General features: G+C 33.2%; 1 protein-coding gene across 16 annotated transcripts in view; it reads right to left on the bottom strand.

Annotated features, from left to right (window-relative positions):
* MYCBP2 (MYC binding protein 2) overlaps nucleotides 1–23064 on the bottom strand; it is a 309994-nt gene that overhangs the window by 74976 nt on the left and 211954 nt on the right. For 7 of the 16 annotated variants that reach the window (XM_053563137.1, XM_053563138.1, XM_053563143.1 and 4 more), the window contains 7 exons: nucleotides 21861–21958; nucleotides 21065–21181; nucleotides 19631–19771; nucleotides 10201–10275; nucleotides 7301–7525; nucleotides 6330–6462; nucleotides 2697–2819 (listed from right to left, as the gene is read on the bottom strand). In XM_053563137.1, coding sequence (XP_053419112.1) covers nucleotides 2697–2819; nucleotides 6330–6462; nucleotides 7301–7525; nucleotides 10201–10275; nucleotides 19631–19771; nucleotides 21065–21181; nucleotides 21861–21958 — 912 coding nt within the window. The remainder of the gene's footprint in view (nucleotides 1–2696; nucleotides 2820–6329; nucleotides 6463–7300; nucleotides 7526–10200; nucleotides 10276–19630; nucleotides 19772–21064; nucleotides 21182–21860; nucleotides 21959–23064) is intronic. The other 9 variants (XM_053563149.1, XM_053563150.1, XM_053563151.1 and 6 more) reach the window with 3 other exon arrangements.

Genomic DNA, 23064 nt, shown 5'->3' with positions numbered 1-23064 from the left:
TTTATGTTACATTTATAAATTACTACTTTCTTTTTTGAAGTTGTTACTGCCAAAGAAATTCTACTTTTTTTTTTTTTTGTGGTTTTTGGCCGGGGCTGGGTTTGAACCTGCCACCTCCGGCATATGGGACTGGGCGCCCTACTCCTTGAGCCACAGGCGCCACCCCAGAAATTCTACTTTTTAAAAGCATGGACTCTTCTGATTAGATGAATAAGATAAAAATCCAGTAAGTTGGGCAGCGCCTGTGGCTCAAAGGAGTAGGGCGCGCCAGCCCCACATGCCAGAGGTGGTGGGTTCAAACCCAGCCCTGGACAAAAACTGCAAAAAAAGAAAAAAAAAATCCATTAAGTTCCATAAGACAAAAAGGAACATGAGCTACCTAATTGGAACACTACCTTAAATATGAATTCTAATATTTTTCCTTATAACACAAACAATTTTAACAAAAACCATTTTAAAAATATAATTCGGTAGATGATAACTTCTGATTTGTGAGAATATGTATATTAAATACATCCAGATTAGCCGATGAAGAAATTGGAAAATAGTATCTTTCCAGTCATATTTTCTATATATAATAAAGCTTCCTTATATCAAAGTATAAGGGATAGATTTATATGGAAAGAACTTCATACACAAGTTATCTACTTTTATTTTTTAATAGAGAATGTGATGAATTTTGTAAAATAATGTTTTAAGGAAAAAACTTTTACAACAATTCTTTGATGTTAGATATTATGGAGAGTTAAGGAAAATAGAAACTACTACTATAGGCAGTAAATAAAGCTTAGATATATTTCACCAAATTTAAGTTTCTTAATATCTCTTTGCTCTACCTAAATACTCAGAAAGCTTACTAGCTAGTGCATACACACACACACACACATATATATATATATTTTTTTTTTTTTAAAGAAATGAGGTCTCCCTATGTTCCTTGGGATAGAGTGCAGTAGTTATTTACAAACACAATCATAATACACTACAGCCTCGAGCTTCTGGGCTCAAGTGATCCTCCCACCTCAGCCTCCCAAGTAGCAGGGAATACAGGCATACACCACTTGCCAGCACAGTGCCTGGTATTTCTGAACAATATTTAAAAAAAAAAAAAATCACATTTAAAAAAAGTAATACTTATTCTTTCCATTTAATAACAAACATTCTCAGCAATGTTTGCGTCTTTTGTAAACTGATTTCTATTCTAAGGTTTTAATAAATTATATTTTAAAGACTGATTTACAGTGATAGTTACAAAAACAAACATTTTAAAGGCTGAAAGCATACAATCTGAGTTAGGCAGGGCTTTAACACATTACTATAGAGGTATAGTAGTGGTAAGCAAATGCTGAGATTTTAAGTTAAGAGTTAACAATGGTAAAGAGAAAGAAACATGAAGAAAACACCACCAAGCATCCACCCTACATAAGCATCAAGATCTAGCTTAAGTTAATGGAAATCAGAGCTACCTGAGATAAGTGAGCTGATGATACCCATGCCTATGGACAGGTCAATTTAAGAGCATCACAAAAGCCTGGTGGCCAGATTTCTTTCATAAAAATACTTTGTGGAAAGTAACAAAGATATCCAATAGGAAGTATGGTAGAATCTCTCTAAGCAGACCACTCAAGGGACTATGACAAACTGGTCAATATATGAAGGCGGTCAACATAAGGAACTTCCATTGAGTACATGTGGGACATGTCTGGCCCATGAAAATTAGCACAACTTAAGGAAGTGGTCAATTATGGAGGTTCTATTGCGGTTTTATTTTAAATTGAATATTTATTATATAGTGATGTAATTCTGTATTTTATTCACGATTTCATTTTCTTACTTGTTTTGTAATGCATGTACAATAACAGAGTATCTGTCCCTTAAAATCAAGTCCTATAAATTAATTTAATTAAGATTTTAAAGTAAATTATATCCATGTAGGCTATTTTCTCCCACCTATCTATCACCTAACTGTATGTTACCCAGTGACAATGGGGCTGATTTTGAAGATGTCAGGATTAGGTACATAGGAAAGAGTAAGAGTGTGTGAATTTACATCGAGATGGAATTTTGGATGAACTTCAAGTATAAATTATTCCAAAGTAACAACTGTTTGGATTGCCCATGATGTTGGTCTTTTATATGAATACAGTCAAGACAGCTGCATATATTTTATGTTTGAATGGCTTAGGGTTTCTTTCTTTTTACAATTTTCTGGTTTCATTATACATATTAAACCCATAGGTATCATTTCACATAATTCTAAATTAACAAAGATACTGAGTTAGACATTCAAAACCATATGTTTTATAAAACTCATGGGTACTATTACTTACAAATATTACTTAAAAGTAATATTCTGATTTTAAATGGATCATTTCAGAAAGTTCTCTGTTGCTTATTAATATACACACCTAATAATAAGTAAATGATAAAAATAACAGTTATTTTACTATACAGAAGGACATATTACCTTTAGGATATGAATTCAAAATTAAGTGTTTTTGAGGTAGAAAAAAAAGCAAGAACTGGTAAAAAGCAATACTGTACAAAGAATACTTCTATAAACATTGTAAATGCTAGTTTCCTAGAAACAAATTTTAATAAAGATTTACTGGGGAACAGGAATAAAAATGAATAAAAGATAAGTTAATAAAATTATCAATATTAGATAAGTAAAAGACTTACTTTCAAACACCTACCTTTATTGTTTCCGAGTCCATAATCAAATCCCTGGGCACTGCAACTTGCCCCTTTATTAAAAGCTTGTACTGAGAAAGGGCTTGGAGGAGGAGTTTGAGAATTTTGATCCAGAAGAACTTGTTCTACAATAAGAGCCACAGCTATAACATTAGTTTTCTTATATGATATTTTTCATTCATACAACAAAGAGAAAAAATGATGAAAGATTTTAGTTGATTATAGATTTTAAATAGGCTACCTTTAGATTTGGTTAAGTCTAAATGCCTATCAAATCATCCTAACACTGAAAAAGGACCTGACATATCTTTGTTTTCATTTATCAAATACTCAGTGAAATTTAGAAATGGGATAAGCATTTATGAAGTCAATTTACTTTAGTTGTGTCAGGATACATTATTGCATACTGGTATCTCTGGACCAGCAACCCTTACATTTGTAATAAGATGATATAAAGGCATTTTACAAAGATGGATAAATTTATAAACAAGAAATAAAAATACTTTGTATATTAGCACTAAAATATAAAAAAAACCTTCAAAATGTCTAAGTATACAGCATCGGAATTTTCACTTGTAAAATATTTTAAGTTATGAATGTGAAAATTATGCAAAGATAACTTTTAACTTTATTACGTAAAGATATTTCCCCTAAATGAAAAGATAATAAACCGGTTCACATAATCAGTCTATCAACATCCTAAAGTCAATAAATGTGTCAGAATTCTTAAGTAGGAAATGACAAATATTTTATCTAGTTTACAACTGGCAAGATGCAACCTATAAAACAGATAAACTAAATTAATCTCCTATAAGCAATCAATTAATTGGCTCTAGGATTCTACACCATAGATAAATATCCATATTAATAACAGCTTGATAAAGGACAAAACAAAGTCTGTGAAATCAAAGGTAGTAAGAAGGAAAAGGTATTTTTTTCCATTAAATAACCCTATAAAAACGAAATACTTTATATATATATATTTTTTTTTTTTAATTAAATCATAGCTGTGTACAATAATGCAATCATGAGGTTCAAGGTGCTGGTTCCATACACAGTCTGAAATATTTTCACCGAACTGGTTAACATAGCCTTCATGGCATTAGATATATTTTTAAAAAGTCAACATCCCTTTATACACAGAACATGGAACCATAGTATTTAACCAGTATTTGTAACTTGATTCAAAAAAACCAATCCTAGCACTTCCCTTAGGCAATAATATTCAATATAAGATACTTCAACAGTGGAATATTTCCTCTAAGACACACACATAAACAGTAACCTCAATAGAAAGGACAGCATTTGCTCTTCCCCTCTAGACTCCATAATGGTCTAGCACTAGAGATAAGTCTATTGTTACCATAGTCGTAACTTTCCCTAATAGCTTTATCTACAGACATTGAAGACCAATAAAGAATTTTTACAAAGAGAAAAGCTTTTGTTTTACTCATACTATGTAGTATGTCATGTAAATAACCACAGTGACATATCATTTTATTTCCATGTTAAATATTAGTATCAATGAGCAGGCTATTTGGGGACCACATCAACAAATCTTAGTGATTTTAAGGCACTAACATTCTATCACTTCTTTATCAACACAGGTTTTATGTTAAAATACTAAGACTCACGTTATGACCATATTATGATAATGGTGTATGTGTGTATATCAAAAAGGAAAGGATGATTAACTGATTACAGAGAAAAACAGACTTCTCTCAAATATCTTTGAGAGTCAATATATGTATATCTCAACAGAAATAATATCCTAATTTAAGAGGCATTGTATCTTAGAAGGACCTTTTACCTTCTAAGTTTATAAGAATACAATTTCTCATGTTAAAACTTGCTCCTTAGTTGGAGGGCATTTCACATTTTACCTGTAATACCTAAGCTTACCCATCTGTTAGCTTTATAAATTACTTGCTTACTTACTCTTCATATCAAATTTATGAGATTATAACTTACAAGGTCATTTTATAAAGCAGAAAACCAACGCACAGAGATAATAGATTAACTTGGCCAAGGTCCAACAATTAAAAAGCTGTAGAGCTGAATCTGCACTTCAGCAGTCCAGCTCCAGAGTCTAATTTTAGACATTATGTTATACTGCTGGTTATAAAATTATTAAGCTAGAAAGGTCCTTTGAGAGTCACCTAAGCCAGACTTACATTTGTATCTTATATAACTCTGATCTTACTTTTACTTTTCACTTGATGTCAATATTCTTATAAAGGACAATGTTAAAAATTTAATGAATATGTGTAAGTAAATAGTAATATATAAGTACAGTAAATGAGATCATTTTGTAAATGTCTGATTTACATTAAATTGAGCCTTTTTTTTTGGTAAATGATGAACATTATATATTATGACCATGTCATCTTTGACTGAAAAAAGTTTATCTGGTAAAAACAGGGAGATGGGTAGATTCTCAAAGTGTGTTCAATGTGTATCATGGTATAATGAGCATAATATTTAAAATGTTAATGAAGATTCTGGCTCACTCTTACATCTCCTGTGTAATCACAGGCAGATCATTTTAAATTCTTTGAACTTTAGTTTCTTTACCTAAAAGCTGAAGAAGATCACCTACTTCTCAGGCTTGCTGTGGTTAAAAAAAAAAAAAAATAGAGGGAGACATTATTTCCAAATGTCATTAATGCAAATTTCAAACCTTTTCTCAATCTACTTATATGTGTTTTGGCCATATTATCTCTGTAAATTTATTATCTTTTGGATAAAGAAGCGAGTTCTTTCGTCTAACTTTATCTTATCCATTTTGGAATTTGGCAGACAAGTCTATCCTTGCTTACATACTTATTTTGATGTCCTATTATTTTTATAATTCATCTTATGTTTACCAAACCTCATGAGCAATTAGCCTGTGTCAAAATTGTTTTAGAATTAGGAATGTGAAGATAAAAACACTGTACCTGCCCACAAGGGTATGAAGAAATAAAAATGAACTTCACTATAATAGAACCATTTTTTTTCGAATGGTGACTACAGTTCTTGAGGAACAGAAAGAATTCTCGGTTTTGTCAGAATCAGTTAAACCTTTGCACCAAGTGATAATATGGTCTGAATTTGGAAGAACAAGTTTTTGCAACCAGGTGATTAAAGAGAGGGGGATAAAAGGGAAAATCGTTTTTACTGAGATCAGTATTGAATAGGTAAAATAAAGTTTAAAGTTGAAAGTCTAACAACAAATAGAACACCCCCGCCAAAAAAAAAAAAAAAAAGTGCTATGTATTTATTCAATGCTCCTTTCTGGAGTTAAAATTCAATCGAATGAAGTTGCCTGGGAGAAGTACTATAATTGGTGTTTTGAAAACTTAACTTCCATTTCATGACAGAAAGGGTAAAATTTTCAGTCCTGGACTGGCACAGGAGAATAAGGCATATATCAATGAAATAAAAAGCATGTTTTCTAAAGATTAATTTGTATGCACAATTTTTCTTTTAATTTTCTTCTTTCAGATATACTTATATAGTTGCAAGATTTTTAATCTTTAGCTTGGCTTTTTCTTAAAAAATGAACACAGAAAATACAAAAGCAATACAACACACATTCAATGTCTGTATTTGAAAGGTTAATTGGAATAAATCACAAATTTAAGCCAACTTGCCATCTTCATGTCGCAGGTACTGGTTTCCGCCTCTGTCTCTAGCTAAGGACCATGCCTCTCCTTCATCACTCTCACAGAACTCTACCATGCTGTTCTTATCCAGCTGCACCCATGTACCTTCAGAATTGGTTACCTGGCACATAACAAAAAGCACGATTGATTGGCTTGATTCTTTCAGGGCACTCAGTCTGAAAACCAGTAAAAAGCTTAAGTGTTTGAATAGTGTAATGATTCCAATTCATTTCTATCATGAAATTAGTTTCTGAAATTAAGACCACAGCCTGAGGTAAGACAGAAATCAGTAAAAAGTTCTGTAAAATACTGCGTGTTTATGAATTTGGTTAAAACAATACTTTTTAAAGTACAAAGATAATCTCTAAATAATTTAGAGCTTTACCCCAAAATACATGGCTCTTTTTTTTGCATCTAAAATGTCCTTAGACAGAATATTTGCTATTTAGGTTGACAGTACCTATTTGTGCAACTTGAGAATGACCTTTACTGAGAAATAGCATGACACACTACATCTTCAAGCTTATCAGCTGAGGCAAATGCCACAATAGCCTAAAGAATAATTTTACTTGCTCAGGACTTCAGTGAGACCTATGAATGGGAACACAGAAATGAAACCCTGAATATACGATCGCATCTCCATACTGATCACATAAAATATTTTAAGTGCTGATAATCATGATGGCATAGTACATTGTCATAATGCAAAGATTATGCAAATACCAAACATTTAAATATACAATACAAATCATTCCTTAATATAAATATTGTTTCACAAGGATAATTATGAGAATAGAAAAGAAGCACAGAAAAATTATGTTAGTATTTGCAATACAAGTAATACATTAACATTTTTAAAACCTGCAATGGAAATGTAACCTTTAGAAGAAAGAGATGCTTTGGTTGGATTACATTAAGAATAAATATCTTAGAAGTCATGAAGCTACAAGAATCCATACCTCTCCCACTGCTTTGACTTTGTTTCCCAGAACTAACATTCCAATTGGGATACCTCTAAGGTTAGGGCAGCTTCTGATGTTGTGACCTGAAGGTCCCGTCTTCACTACCTTGTACATGCCTGGCCCTCCTCGCAAGAATGGCATATCTTGCTCTTGCATTGTTGCTTCCTGTGGGCAGCAGGAATTTATGTCTTTGAAAAAGTCATCAGTATTAGTTTTAGATTCCTGAAAATTTGAATAGGAAAAAAAAATCCATTATCACTTTCAAAATCCTATAAACAGCTTTCATAGCAAGAACAGTAATATTGCCAATTTAAAAAGAAAACAGATATCTAAAGATAATTGAGGTATTAGTTAATGCCACTAATTAAAGACTCAGTTTTTTCAACACTGAATGATATTAAAAATACAGTTGAAGAGAAGAAAATGTAACAGGACAGACACCGAACCTCTGGAACATCTGTTTTTTGCCTACCCCAATTTGAGAATACTCAAGTCCTTGATTTTACTTTTGTCTTTTAATGACAATATTTAATGGTGGGAGAAATACAAATAATTTACCATGAAAATCACAACTGAATAATTTTGAATCATTATTATTGCATTATCATATGTTGTTATGGGCAAAAAATCTAAATTATTATTTCTTTCTACTTAGAAAACAGACATGAAGACTCCATAAGCATAGATAACGATGAAAAATATGCAGAAAATATAGCTACATCTTAATATTTGTTAGTAATTAATAAAATGAGGATTTTCTAATATAGTATTAACACAATGAAATGTCTCGCTAGATTTGTTAGGCCATTACTATGCAGTGATACATTAAGGATAGTAATAGAAAAAGACTGTTTTTAGTAAAGAGGAGAGATTAACATTAAAGATGCATTTTAAAGTCAATATGATGCATTTGAATTTATATTATTGGAAAGTCACACTTTCTATTGAATCTGAATGTTGTAATAAATTGTTTCCTATGTGAATGTAATAAAACGAAGTAATAACCTTTCCATATTTTCTCTTTTTCCCAACTAAATCTAAGTAAAAGATCCACACTGTGGGGTTCTTTCACTGCCACTATTAATCCTTTAAAACTGTACTTTCAAATATAGTAATATGGACTCTACAAATTACTTTTTATTAAAATAGAGTTATAGATAACCATAATGGGACATGCATACAAACATTAGGTTAAAATTAATACAGTAGAACCATAGTTGACTACCTGCCTACATTGACCACTTCCTTAAGATGACCTAATTTTCATAGACATGCAGTACAGCAGGCCTAGTTCCTTATGTTGACCACCTCTGTACGTTGACCAGTTTGTTACAGTACTTTGGGAGGTCAACTTGTAGAGGTTCTACTGTATTTAATAAATAGAATACAAATGAAAACCACTAACATCATGCAAGATAAAATTTTGCTAAATAGTTCCAATCCCCTGAGTAGTTTCATATTAAGATACATATATATATGTGTATTCACCACACTCACACATGTATACATGTCCATATACGTAGTAGAAAATATAGAAAAATATTTAGGTTAAAAAATATATGTATTCAAGAATTCTGTGTACCCATGGCTTTGTTAATTCAATATATGGTTGCTCAGGGAAAATATAAAATCCACTATTAACTTTCACATAGTTTGTAAACGTCACTGTAGTGATAAAAAATTATTAGTTTTTACTTATACAACTATAAGTATGTACTACGGACAATTTATTTACATTTACTGTAATTAAAAAATTACATATTGGTGATTTAATGGACAAGAGATTTTAAACACTAGAAAAACAAACTAGATTTGTAACTAAAAATTAACTTAAAATATGTATTTCATATAGCTGTTCAAGTATATTTATAAAAATTTATACATGAGTACCTACATGAATTTATAGAGAACGCTCAAAATAAAAATTAAGAGTAAGACAGACCTAAGCTTTACATAGTGCTATTACACTCAAAAGGTTTTCAGTAAAAATGTCTATTTGTAAATGATCAATTTTAGTGAACACATCATGCCATTTCCCAGTTGGAAGAGGAAAAGTTTTACTTCTACTTACAAATGATTTTTAAAAATCACATGGGGACATAAAAAATGGGAAGCAAATATGCACAGAATAACAAGAAATATTTCAATAGTGATGATATTCCTGGTGCATTTAATTACTTATAATAATAATGCTAACTTCTGATCCTTCAGGGTAACGCTGGGAATAAATCTTGGCAAAACTAATAATAACTGCAAACTCTTCACTGAAATACAATACGTGAGATCTTTTGTTAAAATATTTAATAGCTTCTTGAGTAATTATAAATTTAAAAAATGTAACAAAGTTTATCTAATTTTTTGTACTAAGCAGTATAAAAAATAACAATAGACATGAATTCATGGAACTATGCCTGTCATTCTCAAGCAATCCTAAAATACATGCTACATTCAATACAGAAATGTGAGGCTCAGGCACCAGTATATGAAATTGGTGCATTTTAATATTATTTTTTTCTCACTCCATTCTCATCCCATTCTCAGATGAACACTCAAAAGGGCAATGTGCAAGAGGAGCCAGTGGAAAAAAACAGGAGAGCCATAAAGTCGGAACACTACCACTTAAGTTAGTTCTGAGAAGGCTAAGAACTAATATTATAGTTGGGGGGGGGGGTCATACAACTAAATATAGTAAATTTGAAGTCCTGTAAAAGTTTCACTTCAATAATGCATTCTTTGGCACGAGTAGAAGGAAAATTATTGCAGCACTTCATAAAGATCTTTCTCTGGCAAACGATTTTTATCAATCTTTAGCAAAGGCTTCAAAGACAAAATATAAAATTTGTTGTACATGCTGAAATACCTGAATAACGTATGATTGTTCCTTACAGTTAACTCACCTGGGGGAAAAAAGCTTTGGAAGTCCATGAAAATACGTCCAAATCCCTGACTCCTTGGCTAGCATTAAAGATATTCTGAGCGACAAAGTTTAAGAAAGAGAAATATCAACAAAGAAAGGGAACAGGGTATCATCTTCAGAAGACGCGTTCACAGTAATAACATTTTTATGTACTCTAGTACCAACATGGAAATATTTTACTGAAGGGAAACTGAAGCCACCTGAGTAAACCACACACCAAAGAAATTCTAATACATAAGTTTTGTCAAAAGCTCTCCATGGATATAGTGTGTCATGCCATTTACTAAAATTAAGAGCCAGACATTGTTATAAAGCTTAAGAAGTCAATGCAAGAAGGAAACCTTACAACTCCTTAAATGAGGACGTATTTGTTTGAATCAAGCGAGATTTGTTTTATGACAGAAAACAGTCTGCTGTTTTATAATAAAATGTGTATAGATTATATATCAAATATAATTATTATGAATAATGGCATGTAGTATATGTGAACTAATTATCATTTTTTAAAGAACAAAAATTTAATAAAAGTAAAACAAAACAAAAGAAAATCTCAGCCCCTTTTTAAAGTTTTCCTTCCCTTTATAGGAAAAATTATTTGCAAATGTTTCTCAAAGCTATTAGAAAATTTGTTAGGAAAAGCATAAAGAAAGACATACAATTTGAATCTCTTATCAGAAGACTGGCCTGCTTTTCTCCATCTCAAAGTTTAGGAAGCTTAGGATCTCTATGCCAAATTCTAAAAAATTTTGTTAAGGAACAACCAATTCACAAAAACATGATCCTGGAAAAAAAATCAACATTTGCACAATACGCTTTATCAAAAATTTAAATGGTATACATTTTATGTAGACATACCAATCTATATACATAAGATCTGAAATTAAAATCTTTTCAGTGAGTAGCAACTATACAATTCTGTGATACACATAAATGGTTATTTTGGACCCCAAAGAGGACATTCAAAATGTTAATAAAAAAGATTATCACCTAAGGCTACAATATAAAAGAAACGTTACAATTGCCAATTAGAAGTCATTTTAGACAAGGAGAATTTATTTACTATTTTCTACTTCTGTATTTTCTTCACATATATATGTTTATGGACAGATATAGATACTTAACTCAATTATATACTATATGTTAATTCATAAATAAAGAGATTATCAAAGCCAGAAAAAAAAGACTTTTGAATAATATGTCTATGAATAAATGTAAACCAAACCTACTACCCTCTCTCCATTTACAAATGGATAGCGAATAGTGTCCTTTCTCTTTAGGTAAAGGGGAAACATCGCAAAGCATTCTGAAATGCTATTTTGGGGGAGGGGTAAAAAACTGTCCTTACTGGTTCATCTGTGTATGTAAAAAATAAGTGGAGAATTTGCTCAATAGTTTCATTCCCTTAAAGACAATAATGGTGCAGACCTTTTGACATAAAACAATATTAAGAGTATTTTTTAGCATTTTATATCTTTTAGCATAAATTATTCTAGTATTAAAAGCAATGTGAAAAGCAATTATTGAAAGTAATGTAGGTGAAGTTAGTGATAAAGAAACAATGTAGTTACTGATTAACAATACTTAAAACTTATACCCCTATTGTAACTTTTTAGACAAGATCTCAAAAACCTGAGACAAGGTTTGCAATAACTGCATCATAGTTTGCTATAACCTTGAATTCCTAGGTTCAAGCAATCCTCATGATTCATCTTCTCATGGCACACACTGCATTCAGCTAATTTTTTAAAATAGAGATGGGTTCTCTTCCCTGGCAGGTCTCAAATTCAACCCTCTCAAAATCCTCTTACCTCAGCCTCATGAAGTACTGGTGTTAGAGGAATGAGCCACTGTGCCTGGCCTATTTTGATGTACAAATCTAAGTGCCTTCTCAGTCAATAGTATGTATGATGATACTTGAAAGTGATAGTGATAGATGATACTTGCTTAGCCATGGCATTTTAAATTGCCAATAAAACCAATTCTGCATATGTTAATTCTATGTGAATTCAAATTTGATACTATTTTTGCCTTTTTTTTTAGTGGTAGAAATTCTTAACCCACACTGGTTTACTATAAGATTTTCTTTTTTTTTCTTTTTTTGAGACAGTCTCACTATGTCATCCTCAGTAGAATGCCATGGCGTCACAGTTCACAATAACCTCAAACTCTTGGGTTTAAGCAATTCTCTTGCCTCAGCCTCCCAAGTAGCTGGGACTCCCACCGCAACACCTGGCTATTTTTTTTATTGTAGTTTTTATTGTTGTTTGGCAGCCCCAGGCTGGGATTGAACCCACCAGCTCTGATGTCTGTGGCTGGTGCCCTAGCCACTGAGCTACAGGCACCAAGCCTATAAGATTATTTTCATCCTTTGTCACAGGTGCTTTGAAAAAAAAATTAGTTTCTAATTGCAGAGTCCTAATCAAATTGTATTTTTCATATATCAAAATGTCACCAAGTAGAATGCTGGTGTTTAAAAATAAAATGTAAATGAACAGCTGAGCATAGTGGTACACACCTATAGTCCCAGCTACTTGGGAGACTGAGGAGGAAGAATCACTTGAGCCCAGGAGTTCAAGTCCACTTTGGGCAACATAGGGAAACCTCATCTCAACAAAAGAAAAAAAAAGAGAGAAAGAAAAACAAAAAGCCCCCAGAAGACAAACTATACTCACACCCATACACACCCACCCATATATATACTTGAGTATGCTTTTGAAAATTTAGGAACATTTTAGTCTAAAAAATGTTAATTTTCCCAAAGTTTCAATTTCTCACTTTTAAAATGTTACCTTTCATATTGTATAATTTCACAGATTACTGTGAACATCACTATTTGTCTGTGTGCATATATATATATATACATACAATATACATATATGTACAAAAATTTAAGTCATTTTATTCTCAAATACCATTTTAAAGCAGAAAATTCTGCTAAGAAATTTAGAAAATTAAAGTATACTAAAAACAACTAATTAATGAACACCAAATTGTATTATAATCCTAAACTAATTATTCTAAAAGAAATAGAAGAAATTAAATTGATTAATTTTTCAAGGCATAAAAGAGAGCACATAAGTGAATAGTTATCAGTGGAAAAAATGTGACTGAACATGCAAAATGCTCATGCAAAACCAAAATGAAACAAACTTTCATCATGCTAGATAAGCAGAGCTAAGAATTATCATTTTTAAAGCAAAAAAAAAAACTCAGAGAAATTATGAATAGTACCTATAAAAATAACTGCAGTATTATTTTAATGGTCTCTTAATCTATTGTTTATGAAACTTAAAAACTAAGCTAAAGAATAAATAAGGCTATTTTAACCACCAAAGAACAGCATATTTATTAATGCTATAGTAAGATAATATCATTAAGATTTAAAAAACAGGTTATTATATATATTACAACCTGTTTAAACCAATCCAGGAAATTTGGGGTATGTTAAAACTGTATATGCCGGGCTTTTTTTTTTTTTGCAGTTTTTGGCTGGGGCCAGGTTTGAACCTGCCACCTCCCGTATATGGGGCTGGCTCTGCCCTATGCTGGGCTTTATTAAGTAAGACATAAGAATGAATTTGGATTTAAAATGCAAGAAATATTTGCTAATTTTATCAATTACCCTGGGAAAAAGAGACCACCAAATGGTATTTTTCCTTCATCTCTACTCTAAATCGTTTGTGCCCCAAATTTTGGAACATCATCATACTTGCTACGTGTGAACTCCAATCAGTCTAAATAGAAACTGACTTGTGTAATTGCTCAGAGATCACAGTTGCTTTCACAAGAATTTAGATTAAATGGGTATTATAAAGCCATCTTAGAATACCTCTATTGGTGTATCACCTTCTTTCCTTGATTAAAAACCTTCTCTTCAATTCCTTTCACAATGCTGAAAAACCTTATTTTTGACAAGGTACTTAAAAAACTGGGCGTATAAATTTCAAATCACTAACATCTCCTCTCTTAACAGTAGATTTGGTTTTTAAAAAATTAAGCTCTTAATTTTAGGCAGTCAAAGGTCTCCCATGTCATGTGCACAACAGATTCATTCTTTTTTTTTTTAACTTATATTTGCCCTGATGTGTGAAACATTTTACTAGCTCATGTTTTGTACTTTCTAAATCTTTAGAATTTTAATTTAAGAATCAATGCTAAGGATGTCAGATTGAGTCATGCCACCTTCAATACATATCATGGTATTCATCCTCGTTCAACCATTAAGGTTATGAGTATTCATAACATACTTAATTTGAAAGTTATAGTCAAAGTAATATGATTTTTATATGTATTCACATTTTCCTTTTACAACTGTATTTATCCTTATCTTCTACTACATTAGGCATATTGAACTTTGGAATCATGTTAGCTGGGGATCCAGTGCCAGCCCCACTACTTTCTACTTGTGATCTTGGGTGACTGGCTATCTTTCCTCCTTGGAACAATGATGAACATACCTAACATCACAGGGTCACACTGAGAATTAAATGAAACAATTAAGCTAAGGAACATATATGTATTAGGAATTATTTTAAGGAGCATGATCATACCAAATGCGAAGAACTAAAATTAAGCATCAACAAACGTTGAAAACCTACTACAAGTAAAGTATACTAATACTTAACACTTTGAAAGAAACAAATGTGAGTCAGAAGGGATCCTTAATGAGTCCTTACCCTTAAGGAGCTAAACAACAGAAATTTAAGAGGTATATAAATACAAATGGGCTGAAGGCAAGACAAACAAACTAAATACTGTGAATAGCTAGAGGAAGAAGTAAGTTTTTCTCTTGCTGTAGAATAAATGCTACCTGAGAAGGAAGAAGGAAACCTAATTTTCTCAGACAGTATCTACTTTCTACCCCCAATCCTTTGCTTTACCCATTTTGGCTATTCATAAGTTCATATGTATAGCATGCTCCTATAACTTTGGATACTTGATTCTCTGTGTAGAAATTCCTCCATTTTTTTTTTCTGGCAACTATTCTTCAAGACCTTCAAATGTCATCTCCTAAGTGAAGCCATTCCACAATTAGTCACAATGCAACTTAATTATTTGAATACAGTATGTCTATCATGTTACGTAGTGAGTACCCTAAGAGCAAGAACTGCCCCTCATCTTACTGTGTATCCTTCCCCTCAGCCCCTCCACCTAATATCTACTTCCCAGTTCAGTATTTGTAACATAACAAGAACTCAAATATCTACTGAATGAGCAATTAACGAATTAATGACTATGGCATAATTGAAGTACAGAAAATAAAGTCATCAATAGAAATTTCTGAATCCGGCCAACTAGGAAAAGATCAGGGAGAAAAAAATGGAAGAAAAAGCATTCTTGATAAATGAAAAACAGAGATTCTAAGACATGAAACCAAAAAGCATGCTGTAGAAAGGGTAAAAATTCTACATAATAATGAATGCCTCCCAAAGCATCTACATTCTTCATGTAATTAGCCCCATTTTTCCTACTGTCTTAATTATTTTTGAAAATATGCAGTCGTAATATGAATGTCTAATATTATTTAATCTCTAAACTAGAGCAATACTAACGTGCTAAAACAGTTAAAATCACCCTTGAATTAAGTTAGGATATTAATATTTCTTAGTACAGAAATGGTGTTTAAATAGAACTACCGTTAGGCCAAAATTTAGCTAAAGTGCAATGAACTACAAGAATTCTAACATATGAGTAAACAGATAAGACAGTATAAAAATAGCACTTCAAAAGTTATTCTAAATTGGGTTATTTATGTTAAACTTACTTTTTAAATAGTTTATCAAATATTCAATTAGTGTTCAAATTTCCAATCTATGCCCCTACTCTGATCCACAGTTTGGTTGAGTACAGATCCAAGTGAAGTACAAACATTGATGTGAATATAAAATTGTTTTAACTGCAAAAGGTTGAAGAAGTAGATGCAACTTTTTGGTACTTCTGTACCTTTTTCAGTTAGTGGCATTGGTTTTTGATTATTTCTAATTTTATTCCAAATCTCCCAGCTTTCATTTTTTTTGTTTAGTACTGTTTTAAAATTATAAGAGATGATTATAGTTTATTCACAAATGGACTGAAGAAAGAATAGATGGAAAGTGTTTTCCCAGCAGTCAATGGAGTAAGAGATTCAAAGGAAGAGGCGGCAAGGTGCAATTATTTAGCTGTTACTTTCCTTGAGGGATGAGATGGAATCATTATTTTCTCTATGCCTTATCAGAGTTAGCACTACACAGTAAGGTACTCAAGGAACTTACTGGGTAAGGGGCCTGCCCTAGTCTTCACAGATAAAAACTTTGGAAAATTAAGCCTGTTCCTACCTATGCCAGGCCTCTGACTCTGTGTGGGTTCTCCCCTAACCCCTGCACTGAAGTAACTTTTTACCAGATCTCTTTGAAGCGTAGGGCCAGTTAGTTTTGCCATACTGCATCATCTTTCTTCTTTGATAACCATCCAAAATATAAATCCTTATGTCATCTACCTGTCCTCTCATCTTTATGACAAAACTCCTCTACGCTTCTTCCCGATCCAACATCAAACTATTGCCATCCCTCCCACAATTTTAAATTATGTCCACCGGGGCCCTTCCTTCAATGGCAATCACACTTGCTTTCATCTTTAACCTTATGGGTCAGAGTGTGTCATCATCTGTGTGTCTTTATGTCCATGGAGATGACTTTCCAACAGCCTAGACTTTTAGTTGTGACTCAGGCAATTCCAATGACTTTCACTTGTGGTGCCCCTTAGCTACCTTCTGTGGCAACATAATGTACCATCTCATTCATGAAACTGCTCCATCTATGAAATCAAATGTAAATATTCTACTTTATCAACAAATGGCCTATGTTCTTCCAGCTCTTTAACTACAATGCATTCACTATATTGTTCTAGGATGTTATTAAATCCTCTGGGTCTCTTGCATCCTCCACTGTTTCTTTCACATTCTAACTTAGGCCTGAGCCAAAGCCCCACAGTTAGATATCTTAACTGCCTTCTGTCATAGCAACTCAGAATATTCCAAACAGTACTATCATCTGCTTTCTTGGCTCCGTAATCTCAGGGCACTTAGGGTTATAAGGGAGGAAGAAGCGGGGTAATGACTGGGTCCATACAGTGGTCTCACAGAGTATTTAATGGCCCAGTAATCCTTTACTTATTTTTGTTCAGAGTCATATTTCTCTCGTATTTCTCTCAAACATTATTCCAAATCGTCACTGTGTTTTGAAACTCTCTAACTTCACTCGTTCTTTACTCTCAATGGATGGCTTTCCTTTCTCCTATTTTAAGGCAGCTGTGGTCTCCTACAACCTCTTTCTTTCCTTGCTCAGATTTTAACTACTGTCCTGCACACCCTCCTCCTACAGAAACAACCTCTCCACATGTGCCCTTAGTTCCACTTTCTCCTTCTCCTTTTTTCAGTCTTTAGCTTTGTCATGTACATCTTTAACTTCTCCCTTTTTTACTGGCATCTTTCCTTTAACTTATAAAAATCTCAAGTTGTTACCTTAAAATAAAGGAACCAGAAAAACTTCATCTTTCCTAATGATACCAGATATTCTGAGATACTTACGTTACACATACCACTCAATACAAAGACAAGTTAGAAAATACCAAAGCCACTTCATTTTCTTTTCTATCTTTAATATTCTGTATCTAAATGTTTTTCAAGTAAGTGACTACCTCCTCATTCAGGTTCTAGTGGAAACCATCAGCAGGTATTGATGTGGCCCATTCCACACATTACTCTCCTCTTATCTCTGTCATTACTCTTCTAGGCCTGAAGGAGATCACGGATGGGGTCAATGCATCCAAGGACAGAACACCAACTCCCCAAAATAAAACCACATGGGCTTTCAGACTTCAACAAACAGCATTTCTGGATCTTCCTTTCTACTTTTATTTATTCTATTGCCTTCTCTGTGTGAACATCTCCCTCTTCCAAAAGCATCTCCTCAATTAAGTGAACAAAGGAACTAGAAATAACACTTTGGAGTGGGGTAGGTAGGGAAGATAATATAATTTAGCATGATGTTTTATTATAGATTTAAGGAAATTTTCTTAAACACACAGAAGTCTAAAATGGTCAAAACAACCCTACATAAAATAGTCGTTGTAATCATCTCATTTAGAATACATTTTTCACAATCCTGAGGAATACCTGGTTACTATAACAGAAAACAGTTTTAAATAACTGGGGCCAAATTTTTAGCCACTGATAAAGAATTATTATTTCTCTTCCAGGGTAGTCACTCTTTTCCAGAGGGTCAAAATCCTTTTCATTTTTAACTCTAGATACAAATCTGAGAAAAATTTAAGATCTTATTTTTTAATGTAAACTTTAATACGTTAATTATAGATATGTCATTGTTCACTGTAGGCCAACACTTTCCAAATTTTCTTGATCATATAACTTCTCTCTCTTTCAGTACGTCAAGCTTCTATACATAGTTTCCACTGTGCTATTATAAAGTATACACTAAAAAGAATATAAAAAAGAATGAGATCAATGAATATAGATAGATGTTCCAATACTTGCTTCCCCAAAGAATCTTCTTATATAAGCTACTGCTTTGGAGACATTATTATGAATGATCAAGAAGAATAACATATGCAACACACTGAATGGTTGGACGGATGGATTTTTAAGAAATTCAACTATTTAAAATACTAAAGCTTTTTTTAAAATAAAATTTTATCTGTGCTATTTATTAGCACTATCATAAGGTGCATATACATCTGATGGTGATGAAAAGGGAGAAAAATCATACTTTTCTGATTATAAAACAAGGTGTCAGTTCCTATCCTATTTCATGACATAGCAGTCTTGTTTCACAAGAAACACTGTAATTATTCTAGTACACTTATTGAAGAGGTACAATGAATTCTCTCAAAGATTAGACTTAAACTTCAACTAGCATACTACACATCCAAAAACCCATCTTAGACTGACATAATAGTATCATAAGCCAAGAAAGAAAAAAATCAAACTTAGATAAAACATCCAAAGCTAATTACAAAATACCAATATAACATACAAACATTTATACATGTTTCTATGTGTATAATTCTGAGTTCATAAATTTTAATTTGGAATTCATTTCTAACAGTAGTATGAATAAGAAAGAAAAAGAATAATGGAAACACTCTCATTCTCTACCTCTGTGAAAAGAAAAGAATTTCATATGCCTACTTTTAATTTACTATTTCCTGTCTGTGATGAATCATAATAACATTAAGAGCCTTAACCTTGACAAACTCCACATGCATTACAAGAAAGCCCTTGGAGTTTAAGCACTTACAAAGTGAAAGTTATTTAGCTGTGGGTTACCTCAGAACTGAAAAGCCTTAATTAAAGAAAGCTCTGTAATGAGGTCAGAGTGTACCTATAATGCTTTTTAAAACCACCTTTTACTTACGTCAACAGGGACCAGAAGGCTCTTGCCAAGATGTTGATTAAAAGAGAGGCACCAAGCTTCAGTGTAACCATTCATGTTAGGAACATATTTCTTTATTGTCTCATCATTCAGTCGCAGCCATACACCATCATCATTGTGGATCTATGGTAAAAAGGCAACAAAAAAAACGAGCCAGGCTCTCCTGTAACTAGGCTGAGGCTAGCAAGGTCTGAGAGGCTGCAAAGAAGGCAAACAATGGCAGACGTAGAGATTAAATATCTGGCTTTTGAAGCAGTTAAGTTTGAGAGAACCTTAGGGAAAAAAGCAGCAAGGAATGACAAAGCAGTATGATAACTCATATGGTGAGACAGGAATAGCAATTTTACTTAGAGGTAAAGGCATAAGGAAGCCACACTTTATGATAAATAGTTTAAATAGTAAAATCAGATATTTCCCAAAAGAATAGAAGTCTTCCTTCCCCTATATTTAGATTTTAATAATCAGAAATTACTTGGTTGTACTACTAGAAAAATGTACTATCCAAAGTTGAAGCAATAGAAGAAACACATTTTTATTTTTTATTTTTATTTTTAGAGACAGGGTATCACTATGTCGTCCTTGGTAGAGTGCTGTACCGTCACAGCTCACAGCAACCTCAAAGTCTTGGGCTTAAGTGATTCTCTTGTCTCAGCCTCCCAATTAGCTGGGTATACGGGTGCCTGCCACAACACCTGGCTATCTTTTGTTGCAGTTGTCATTGTTGTTTAGCAGGCCCAGAACGGGCTCAAATCCGCTAGCAGGCCCAGAACGGGCTCAAATCCGCCAGCTCAAATCCGCCAATATGTGGCTGGTGCCCAGAAGAAACATAGTTAGAAATTCATGAAAAACTGTACCATTTTCAGTGAATACTTCTATAAATTATGAATACTATGCTTAGTAATATACTTTGCAAGTTCAAAATATAATTTCCATTAATTAATTAATTAATTTTTGAGACAGAGTCTCACTATGTCACCCTTGGTAGAGTACCATGGTGTCACAGCTCACAGCAACTTCCAACTCTTGGGCTTAAGCGATTCTCTTGCCTTAGCCTCCCAAGCAGCTGGGACTGCAGGCACCCACCACAATGCCCAGCTATTTTTTTCTTGCTATTGTCATTGTTGTTTAGTGGGCTTGGGCTGGGTTTGAACCCACCAGTTCAGTGCATGTGGCTGGTGCTGTAACCACTGTGCTACGGGCACTGAGCCTCAAAATATAATTTTCGTTATTTTCTCATTGCTAAAGTAAATTAAATGTTTGAAACTATAAATAAACACTTTTGAAGAAGATTTTCCAAATATTTCCCGAACTACTTAAAACGTATCATAACAGAAAACTTAGTAACCATATTATTGTACAAACAATGCAAAAACTTTTTGTCTATGATTTATTATCAACGGTTTTTTAATAAGTTACCTCATCAATAAAAGTGATAGTTCCATTAACTTTCACGATGCCTATCTGCTCACTCTGGAGGGAAGGATGGCTCCGAATACGGAGCCCAGCACTGTCCTTGGCAACAAATTTTCGAACCTGAAAAAAGCAAAAATAGGCACTGAGAGAGAAAAAACAGAATAGATCTTGTAAGTAACAAGAGATAAAATTAAAGAGATCTAAAAATACTATAATTCAGAGAAAGTTTCAGAATTATTTGTAGTGGATTTTCCTCTGTAAAAAACAGTGATTTATTTATAATAATAAAACACAAGCATTAAAATGTATATTATAGAAAAAACTTGCAGAATTATTTTATAAAATTATACCTTTCTAAATTTTAAAGACATATGTTAAAAAAGATAAAAGCCACGTTTTTCATGTAGAAAAATAAAATGAATTTCATTATCAACGTTTCTTTTCTAACATTTTGCCAAAATGCCTGTATTTACTATTTAGATTTTAGAAAAAAAATTTTCTTTTAACGGAAGGTATTTTCACTTTGTAAACTTCATATTTTATTTCAGTAGACTTTTATTATCTGAAAACTTTCAATAACAGAATGTCTACAAATTATTACATCATTACACAAAGAAATAAAAAAATACCATCAATAATTTAGAAATATTAAAATCATTATAACTATTTTCCAAATTTATTTAGGTATATTTCAAATTCTAAAAACAAGTAAAATATTAGATGTTTGATGAACTTTTGAAGCATCAATGAATGAAGTTTAAAAATCTTTGATTCAAGTTCTGATTTCATTCTCTCTTACCTTATTTGGTTGAGGTTCAGTCTTTGGTTTTACCATTTGGGTTCCTGGTGGTATCATCCCTTTTGGTGGATCTTTTACTTTTACTTCTAGGCCAGCATCTGTCAGAAAGAGAAGGCAACTGTAACACTGAGAAAAGAAAAGAGGAGGATCCTTAAACCTAACCTTATAAACATTCATAGACTGTTTCAAGCAATTAAAACAAATATCTGAATTCTATCCTTTTAAGGTGATAACTTAAAAAGAATACTTGGTTGCAGCAATCGTCTGATTCCTTTTCTGAATGTTATTTGTCTTAGTTGATTCTTTGCGAGGTTTTTGTTTCTGGTCCCTATCTTAAACATTGTTATTGTTGTTAAAGTTTAAGCCTTTTTGCTTTGTGAAGGCAAAAAGTGGAAGCCTAATGAACACATGTATAAGTGAAAATTTAAAAAAAAGAGAGAGAGAACACTAACTGAAAAATGGCCTTGAGATTCTGGAGTATCTTAGGGTTTCAAGGAAAAGGCTCCCATTCCTGGTGGAGGAGACAAGATGGCGGACTGAAGCCAGCTTTCAACAAAGGCTCCCGTCCAGAAGGAGAGTTAAGGGACAGGAATTTAGTAAGTATCCTGGTGGACTTGAGCCTCACCAAGAGAGAAGGCTGAAGAACGCACATCAACACCGCTGAGGCAAGTTGTGATCACAAGGACGCAAACAAAAGGTACAAAATCCACCACCAAGCGGACGGGAGTCCCCTCCCCCATGAGACCGGCTCTAGAGCCCCACAATTGAACAAGCGGGCAGAAATTAAAGGCCCTCCCAATACACTCCACGGGAGAGACCTTCTAAAAACTGGACCTACCTCCCCTACTGGGGTGCCCTGGCGTTCTCCTGCCGGACATAGGGCTGAATAAAACTTTGGGAATCCTTTGCCGGCAACCCTGAATCCCCGGCACTCCCCTCCCGCCCACTGAGAGCATCATTTATCTCCAAATGATAAATGATGGAGGCCTGTCCCCTAGGACTTCGGATCCTTGGGTGATTTCTCAAGGGGAGTGGACAGTCCCCGAGTTGCGACTGGTCAGCATTGACTCTGAGGCGCGCCGAGTGAGGAGAGGGCACCGGGCTGAGGGGGAGTCACGCCTCGCGGCACTTCCCTGCGGTGCAGTGTAGCAACCCTCCCCGGGCATACGGGGCCCAAGACTGAATCAGACTCTGGCCTCCCCGC

The sequence above is a fragment of the Nycticebus coucang genome, chromosome 15, assembly GCF_027406575.1.
Source record: "Nycticebus coucang isolate mNycCou1 chromosome 15, mNycCou1.pri, whole genome shotgun sequence".
Lineage (NCBI taxonomy): Eukaryota > Metazoa > Chordata > Mammalia > Primates > Lorisidae > Nycticebus > Nycticebus coucang.
Note: the sequence above shows the minus strand (reverse complement) of the source record. Positions and strands in the feature narration are given on the sequence as shown.